Source organism: Hippocampus bargibanti, linkage group LG22, assembly GCF_051943395.1.
Source record: "Hippocampus bargibanti isolate YZ-2025 linkage group LG22, ASM5194339v1, whole genome shotgun sequence".
Taxonomy (NCBI): domain Eukaryota; kingdom Metazoa; phylum Chordata; class Actinopteri; order Syngnathiformes; family Syngnathidae; genus Hippocampus; species Hippocampus bargibanti.
In genome coordinates, this window is record NC_142755.1 from 5,917,283 (window position 1) to 5,925,733 (window position 8,451).

The 8,451-nt window shown below is 42.6% G+C and overlaps 2 protein-coding genes across 3 annotated transcripts; both read left to right on the forward strand.

Annotated features, from left to right (window-relative positions):
* Window positions 1–298: 298 nt before the first annotated feature.
* On the forward strand, window positions 299–2,140 carry spic (Spi-C transcription factor (Spi-1/PU.1 related)). Of its 2 annotated transcripts, XM_088988443.1 has the most exons (5): window positions 299–349; window positions 427–514; window positions 587–699; window positions 765–867; window positions 1,728–2,140. In XM_088988443.1, the coding sequence occupies exons 1-5, from the start codon at window positions 299–301 to the stop codon at window positions 2,138–2,140; spliced, it is 768 nt and encodes a 255-aa protein (XP_088844569.1). The 2 variants fall into 2 exon arrangements, with proteins under 2 accessions (XP_088844569.1, XP_088844567.1); XM_088988441.1 differs by lacking the exon at window positions 299–349 and having other exon boundaries at window positions 355–514; window positions 768–867.
* Window positions 2,141–3,460: 1,320 nt separating this feature from the next.
* Window positions 3,461–5,951, forward strand: spi2 (Spi-2 proto-oncogene). Its single transcript, XM_088988448.1, has 5 exons — window positions 3,461–3,585; window positions 3,653–3,737; window positions 3,817–3,887; window positions 5,102–5,201; window positions 5,644–5,951. The coding sequence occupies exons 1-5, from the start codon at window positions 3,583–3,585 to the stop codon at window positions 5,949–5,951; spliced, it is 567 nt and encodes a 188-aa protein (XP_088844574.1). The 5' UTR covers window positions 3,461–3,582.
* Window positions 5,952–8,451: the final 2,500 nt, after the last annotated feature.

An 8,451-nucleotide genomic window follows, 5' to 3' on the forward strand; every position in this document is an offset into this window, starting at 1 on the left:
CGGTTGTGATACAAAAGACAAAATACTTCCGATCAATCTGCGGGCTCAGATTGCAAGCACCGAAAAAGATTCATGGCTTTTGTTTTCTTTTGATTTGGATACTAGCATATCAAACTGTTTCTATGCCTCACCAAGAGTACGCACGCGCACACAAACACACATGAAAAAGAGAAGTGTATCATGTCTGTGTTACATTATGACGTTAACGCATTTAAATTACGCGTCCTCTTGACTATTTATGCCGGCGGACGGCTAGCGGAAAAATGTTTCATACCTGGCCAGGGTTGGCGTCCAACCAATGAGGGCAGAAAACTTCTCGGCCCAGGGACCCGCTCACTCCTACAAGATGGTGAGTGCGCACTTTAGTTAGTAAAACGACGCATGTCAGTATCGTACATTTCATCTGTCCGAATGATGATGTCGCAGCATTGCTGGGAAAGCGACATCAACCAACACTTCCAGGACGCCATCGATATCATTCAGCAGCATTGCACTCATCCTTACTATGACGCAGGTAAGCTAACATGGAACGTGTGCATTTTCGAGTTCATGAGATAATATTTTAAGATTTTAGAGGGATTTGCAGTATATCCAGACTACGACGTTTTGGGCACTCAGCAGTGTCAGATCTCCTACTCCCGAGTTGGCCACCACGCTGACGTGCCGGCGCACAGATACGACTGTCACGATTCCAAAGCAGTAAGTCATTGTATGTTTTATGATAATATACATAAAAATAAAGATGACTAGGATTATTGGATCAGCAGGAGACATGGTCCCAGGTGTCGCCCGAGGTGCCCTCGATCCAAATGGAATCCGCTCACTTTTACTCATCCCAACGCCTCGTGCTTTCGCAGAACAGCAGAGGTAACTAACGCATGGCGGTTGTCCATTTATGTCAAAAGATGTCAGAGCGAATGGGGCAATCAGAGCCATTCATAGAACATAATCAGGGTTTTTGTAAAACAGCAAATCCCTTCATATTATTTGCTATTTAGTTTTTTTTTTACTTTATTACTTCAGGGTTGAGTGAACATAAACACAACCATGTATTTGTGCAGATCACTACAGTACAGTGTGCTAGCTCTGGCCAGTATGCTCGTATCACCCAGTGGCTTGTGATAAAGTGATTGGCTAGTTTCCTCTCTTCACTTCTTTTAATTTATCTAGCTATTCAGCGATATATCTACAGTGTATCTGGCTATCTAGCTGGCTATCTTGCTGGCTATTTACCTAGCACTTTAGTTGCTATATTATTAGCTATCTGGCTAGCTATCTATTATTATTATTATTAATTATTATTATTATTATTATTATTATTTTGTTATTATTACTCTAAACTCAAACAGATAGAAAGCTAGCTAGCTAATAGATAGCCAATAGATTTATAATAATAATAATAATAATAATGATAATAATAATAATAATATATTTAATTTATAAGCGACTTTCAAAACTCTCAAGGTCACTTTCCGGTCACAGGATAAGTTTTTCTGTGGGTGAGCAGCGGCAGCCACACGCACTAGCGTTAACTCAACCCGGAATAACTCAAAAAGGAGTGAACGCTGCCGCATGTGGCTGCCGCCGCTTACCTACAGGAAAACTTATCATGTGACTGTAAAGTGACCTTGAGAGTTTTGAAAGGCGCTGATGAATGAAATGTATTATTATTATTATTATTATTATTATAAATGACATTTAACTTTGATCTATGTAATTTTGGGAAGGTCGCAAGAAGCTGCGCCTGTACGAGTACCTCCACGAGGCCCTTCACGATCCCGATATGGGCGACTCCATCCAGTGGAGTGACAACAAAAGCGGCACTTTCCACTTTGTGTCCAAGAACAAGGAGCGTCTGGCCGAGTGCTGGGGCCAGCGGAAGGGCAACCGCAAGACAATGACCTACCAGAAGATGGCGCGGGCGCTACGCAATTACAGACGAACGGGCGAGATCGTCAAAGTGCGGCGTAAACTCACTTACCAGTTCAACCCCGACGTCTTGCACAGGTTGGGATCGGGGCAGGTCCCGGGCAGTATTCCGGTCGCCGCGTCGAGTTACTCCGGGCAGGCGGCGCCCGACTGGCAGAATTGGCACGAACAGGACTACCAGGATGCTGCCTGTTTCAATGCGCTTTGTTGAAATACTTGACAAACTCGATGGCATCCCGAGTGTCTGTAAAAATGGCAAAATGCGTCCGCACAATAAATAATTTTCTGATTTTTACAACCGCTGTGTTTTTTTTTTTCCTAACACGATGAACCCGTTTGCTCAAAGAAAATCTTCCTGACCCCACGTAACTTTTAAAGGTGTGGATTTTTGAGACTCTTTTGCATCTACGATGATCGACACGTCCAACAAATTTCACCTTGAGAACCGAAAATGGCTTCAGGAGCTGAGTGAAAAAGGAGTACATTGAACAATCTTAACTCATTCACTGCCAGACCGGTGCAAAAAATGTGTCCACGCCAGTGCCAGGGTTGTTATCATAGTCACTCTAATTCCAGGACCCACATAATATTGAGTTTTAGGTTTACATAAACATTGAATGCAGCGTAAAAAGACAACTTCCAATATTTCAAGATTAAAAATTAACTCATTCACTGCCAGACCGGTGCAAAAATGTGTCCACGCCAGTGCCAGGGTTGTTGTCATAGTCACTCTAATTCCAGGTCCCACATAATATTGAGTTTTAGGACGTCATAAACATTCAATTTAGCGTAAGAAACCTTAGACCCTTCTGTCATCAGAAAAAAAAAAATGTTAATTCCTAGATTATATGGGTCTGGAGTTATACGAGTTTGAAATGAGGGCGGCTGTGCAAAATACACTGCAATACAGTAAAGTCTCGTTATATCGATATTCAAGGGAGTCCGAAAAAATATCGATATAACCGGGACTATCAATATATCCGACCCTGTTTGTATGTAATTTTCTCCGTGCGTGCATAGAAATAGTATCGATATAACCGGGACTATCGATATATCCGATATCGATATAACGAGACTTTACTGTATATACATATTGGATTATATAGTGCTTTAACAACAGCTAAAGCTGGAACAAAGTGCTCACATGGACAAAAGGCAAATGATACCCCCCTTGACATTGCCATGACAGCGCTTTATCGGCACCCAAACAAGAAAAAAAAAACTCGAGCAAATTCAGGAATGGCGTTCTACGTCATATTTTCAATTCCCGAATACATTCGCGAATGACAGTTCATGAGTTAAAATTGGCACTTGAACCCAAAACGGCAGATTTCTTGCAACAAGAACGTTACTTAAAAAAAAAACACGGCCGTTGCGAATTTCACGATACATCCTGTGAGGAAAAATATGGCCGCAAGTGTGTTTTTCCTGAGAGCGGCGGCGGGCTACGGACTCGGCCTTATCTGGCCCAGAGGGGAGGATGTGGTCAGCTCTGGGGGGCTGACTGGTTGCTACTGGTGCTGCCGTTGTTGCGGCACTGAAACCCATTCTTACCACCGAGCCTGACAAACTCTCACTCCCCTTAGGGGGGGTATAAGAACAGAAGCCTGACTAAGTTTTTAGTCAATATTTCGGCCAACTGGATCAGCAGTGATGGTAATGAGCAATGAGCAATCTCTCTCTATGGCAAAATATCAAATAGTGACGATTAACTCTCCTTCAGAATTCGTACCAGGAGGCTCAGTCTGACTTGGAGGTGATTTTGGAATTCCTCGAGGAGTACCACAGACAAAATTGGGAAAACAATGGTGAGTCACATTTTTTATTTTTTGGGAGTGAGGGCGGGGTGATATAATATATTGCATATGTGATTATGCATTCCTGCAGGTGTGCAGGAAGATGCAACCAATGCGGACACCGACAATTGGAAGCGATACTGGGGGCCCTATGAGTCACCGGTGAGGCATTGACGTTATTCTAAATTTTCGGGCAGTGTTTGTAAGGTTGACGGCATTTTGGATAGTTTATTTTTTCATAATTTAAGGCCCGCATTTAAAAGGAGCCGTAGACTCCAAATTAGGCAATACAGCCATTTTTTTTTTGCCAAATCCGATGACTGTTTACAATCTTTTTTTTTCACAGTTAAATTAAAGTGTTATTTTTCATGTAATTTTAATTTAATTAAAAAGTGTTATTTTGAATTAAAACTGTAACCCCCCGATCCTTTATTTATAACTATTTATTTATTATATTTTATTTATTATTGTACGTATCTTGTCTGTGACTGTAAAGCAGGGGTGTCAAAGTCATTTTTTGCCGCGGGTCACATTGTAGTGATGGTTTCCTCTCGAGGGCCGTTATGAATTTGGGGAACCCATTAGAATGTTTAAATCCCTTCAAATATTACATATAGAGAACACAGCAAAGTAATAAATAACTTGTTTTCAAATCCGAAGTCAAGAATAATGACTTTTATTGTGGTTGACATCCAAAAATATGAAATCATCATGGAATTTAACAAGTTTGATTTGCTTTCGCGGGCCGAAAAAAAATGATGTGGCGGGCCGGATTTGGCCCGCGGGCCTTGACTTTGACACCTATACTGTAAAGTGTCCTTGAGAGCTTTGAAAGGCGCTTAAAATGAAATGTATGATTATTATTATTATTATAAAAATGTCAATACATCAAATAGGATTGATCTTTATTAGTCTCGCAGTGGAGAAATTGACATTTCACAGCAGCAAAGTTATGAAAGGAAGATGAAAGGAAAGAAGTAGAAAATAACATACAGGAGCTGCTGGAAAGGCAGCCATTCTCGCGGCGCCATCTTGAAGTGATAAGAACAAAAAAAACTAATGAACATAATATCTGTGTCTTTGTGTTGTCATATTATTATTTAGTTTTGTTTTGTTCTTTTGACTTCAAGACGGCGCTGCCTTTCCAGCAGCTCATGTATTTTTTCTACTTCTTCCTTTCCTCTTTCTTTCATCACATTGCTGCTGTGAAATGTAACTGTCTCCACTGTCTGAGACCAATAAAGGCAAATCCAATCCAATACAAATAAATAAAATCAATTAATTAATTGTCCAACATTACCATGCGCATGTCAAAACGTGACATGATCTTTAATAACTGTGACACTGTGTTTTGTTTTTTTTTGCCGGTGAGCTAGAGCCTCCCAGGTGGCCCCGAGGCGGCGCCATGCGAGCCACCACCCGCCTCCGTGACCACAAAACAATTAAGCAAACATCAGGCCTCGGCGGCGGGCAGCGGTGAGTTCTGCTTTTATGCTCTCGCTCATACGGTTATTGCCACGGAAGCTCACGGCCTGAGAGCAAAGAGATCATAAACGACGCATGCGTGTATTTTACATATTTATGAGATAACCGCAGTGTTTGCAGCGAACTTCTCGCTCGGATATCAAACACGCTATTTTCTGGGAATTGTCGCTTTGGAGGAAATGATTAACACTAAGTGGCCCGGCGCAGATGTTTGTTACGCTCTCTCATTGTCGTTGAAACCCGATGCGTTCCAATTTTGGTCACTAAATGTTCCAGCCTCCAGAATATTTGTATTGGCAAGTGTTACAGTTTGGAAAACCTGAGTTAGAAACCCACAAAAAATAAACTGGTTCGGACAAGAAATGAGCACATTGCGAATAAAAAGCTTTGTCTGTTAACGGCAGTTTGACTGACCAAATATGGCGTCTTGCAGGTAGGAAGCTTCGCCTTTTTCACTTCCTCTTCGAGATGCTCGAAGACCCCACCATGGGCCATTGCGTCTCCTGGGTGGCGTCGTCCTCGGGCGTTTTCCGTTTTTCCGCCCGTAACAAGGACCAACTGGCGGCGCTGTGGGGCCAAAGGAAAGGCAACAAACGGCCCATGACGTACCAGAAGATGTCGCGCGCATTGAGGAACTACGCCCGCTCGGGCGAGATCGTCAAGGTGAAAAAGAAGCTCACCTACCAGTTTAGCGAGCACACCCTCACACTGCTGCACGAGCGTCGTCGTGGTGATCTGTGAGGGCAAACCTGAATCGGATGCTCGCTTTGATCATCGATCCCTGGAATTGATCAACATTGACGTTAAAGGACAACCGACACAATTTTTTTTGTTTCCTAACTGACATCAGAAAAATGTTTTATAGCATCTAAAATACCCAAAACACGCAGTATGATATTTTTTGTCAAATGCAAAACACCAATAAAAAGGAGTTAAATTGTCCCAAATCTACTTCAAAATGACACCGGTAATGGCGAGTTTCAGAAGGTCCCGCCTTCTTGTTCGTGACATCACGCCAGGACGTCTTACCTTGCTCTAGAATCAAAACAATGACTTCAGATTCGGAGAAGATGCTTTCTTGTTACTCATCCAGGATGAATATGATTCAAATAGTTCTGAAGAGGAAAGCATAAATGTTTGCAATCGATTAATGAAGTCCTTCTGCATCAATTCGAGCCGTCAGGACTCCAATGTAGCGTCCCAGAAAATGCACAAGATGGCGCCCAAGCTCCGTTAGAAATGGGCTGATTTGTCTGCTGGGAATTTGTGTCAACTAGTATCAAATAGTAGTCTTTGTGCAACACATAACGATTCATCATTGCGTTATTGATGTGTTTTCCTTCTAATTTCACCATCAACACGGATCAACACGAAGTTTTCAGACCAAACAAAGTACAGTAAAGTCTCGTTATATCGATATCTGATATATCGATAGTCCCGGTTATATCGATACTATTTCTATGCACGCACGGAGACCATTACATGCAAACAGGGTCGGATATATCGATAGTCCCGGTTATATCGATATTTTTTCGGACTCCCTTGAATATCGATATAACGAGACTTTACTGTACCTAAAATGCATTGTGTGTCACTTTCTCGATCAGGGAAGTTCCAGACGTGACGTCACGTCAGGCATCGTCATCAACTCGAAAACAAGACTTCCTGAATCTTCAGCGCAAGTCTTAAAACGTGATATATAGCTTTATGCTGTGGAATCTTTGGGAAATACGCTCAGTAGAAGTCATTTGAAGTGATTTCACAAATTATGGACACAACTTGTCCGAAAGGTGTCGGTTGTCCTTTAAATATCAACTCGAGATTGTATAGTCATTTCCCAAAAAATTGAAAAACATTTTGCTGCTTGAACCAAAAGGTGTCACTAGAGTCCATCTGACCGGCACTGAAGACCCCTACACCCCCACCCCACACCCGGCCCTCCTTTGGTGAGCTTCTGACCTCATGGCTCAATCACTCCTGTGATGCCAACTCTCCGGTGCATTGCCGGCAATACCAAATACTGCTCCTCCATCCCCCCCAACTCTTAAGCCCAGCATTTCACACAGGACCTCCAGTTATAAATGGGCCAACGAGGGGTGCCGAGTGTGACCAAGAAAGGCCACATGCCGTCAACTTAATAAATACATATTATCTTTGACATTTTCTAATTGCTCTTTTTTGATGATGGCGTGTTTTTCACTTGTTGTTATGGGGTGAGCGCCTCGCACCCCCCTACCGAATTAAAAATCATACCTGGCATGTGGCGTCGCGCTGTGGCGCGTCATCTGAAATAATGGCTTTATCGTAAATCCGCCGTGTCACCGAAGGCGAAGGGCCGCCAGACGGCGTTTGTCAAGAAATCGACGGGGTCTCCGTCCTCCTGGCAGACAGACGGTCTCCCTGTGGAAACATTTAAAGGGCAACTGACGTCTGACAAGTTGTGTCCATAATTTGTAAAATGGCTTCAAATGACTTCTACTGGGCATATTTTAATAAGATTCCACAGCATATAGCTATACTTTACGTTTTAAGACTCGCGCTGAACATTCAGGAAGTCTTGTTTTTGAGTTGGTGACGAGTCCTCACGTCATGAAAGGTCCACCCCCTGACTGACAAAAAGACACATTGTAGCAGTCCATCACGTCAATGTATTTTGCTGTACTGTTTATCTGAAAACCTTGATGTTACATCCAAAAGCCGCCAGCAGAGGGAGTCCAAGCTCCATGGAAGGAATAATTCAGCCTGTGGAAACGGGCTGATTCATTCCTCACAGCTCGGTGGCCATTTTCTTGCCTCTTTTTGGGTGAGACATTCCCTCCCGCCCGTTTGCCTCAAAATGACACGGAATGAATTATTTGATCGATTGCAAACATGTATGCTTTCCTCTTCAGAACTATTTGAATCATATTCATAACTGGATGTGTAACAAGAAAGCATATTATCCGAATCTGAAGCCATTGTTTTTATTCTTCAGCAATGCAAGACGTGGGACAACCAACTTTAAAGGACAACCGACGTCACTTTTTTGTTTTTTAACTTCTTTTTCTTTCGGCTTTTCCCTTCAAGGGGTCGCCACAGCAAATCAGTGTCCTCCATCTTTAGAGGTTTGATCCGCATGTTTGTTTTGGCCAAGCTTTTACGTCGGATGCCCTTCCTGACACAACCCTCTGCATTTATCCGGGCTTGGGACCGGCACAAGAAGTTTTAACTTACACCAGAAAAACGTTTGATAGCATCTAAA

Bases quoted from the DNA above. Each gene is read 5' to 3' on its own strand.
- spic (XM_088988443.1), top strand. From the start codon at position 299: ATGAGGGCAGAAAACTTCTCGGCCCAGGGACCCGCTCACTCCTACAAG. The intron at 700-764 runs GTAAGTCATTGT...TTATTGGATCAG, and splicing joins ACTGTCACGATTCCAAAGCA to CAGGAGACATGGTCCCAGGT. The intron at 868-1,727 runs GTAACTAACGCA...AATTTTGGGAAG, and splicing joins GCTTTCGCAGAACAGCAGAG to GTCGCAAGAAGCTGCGCCTG.
- spi2 (XM_088988448.1), top strand. The intron at 3,738-3,816 runs GTGAGTCACATT...GCATTCCTGCAG, and splicing joins ACAAAATTGGGAAAACAATG to GTGTGCAGGAAGATGCAACC. The intron at 3,888-5,101 runs GTGAGGCATTGA...CCGGTGAGCTAG, and splicing joins GGGGGCCCTATGAGTCACCG to AGCCTCCCAGGTGGCCCCGA.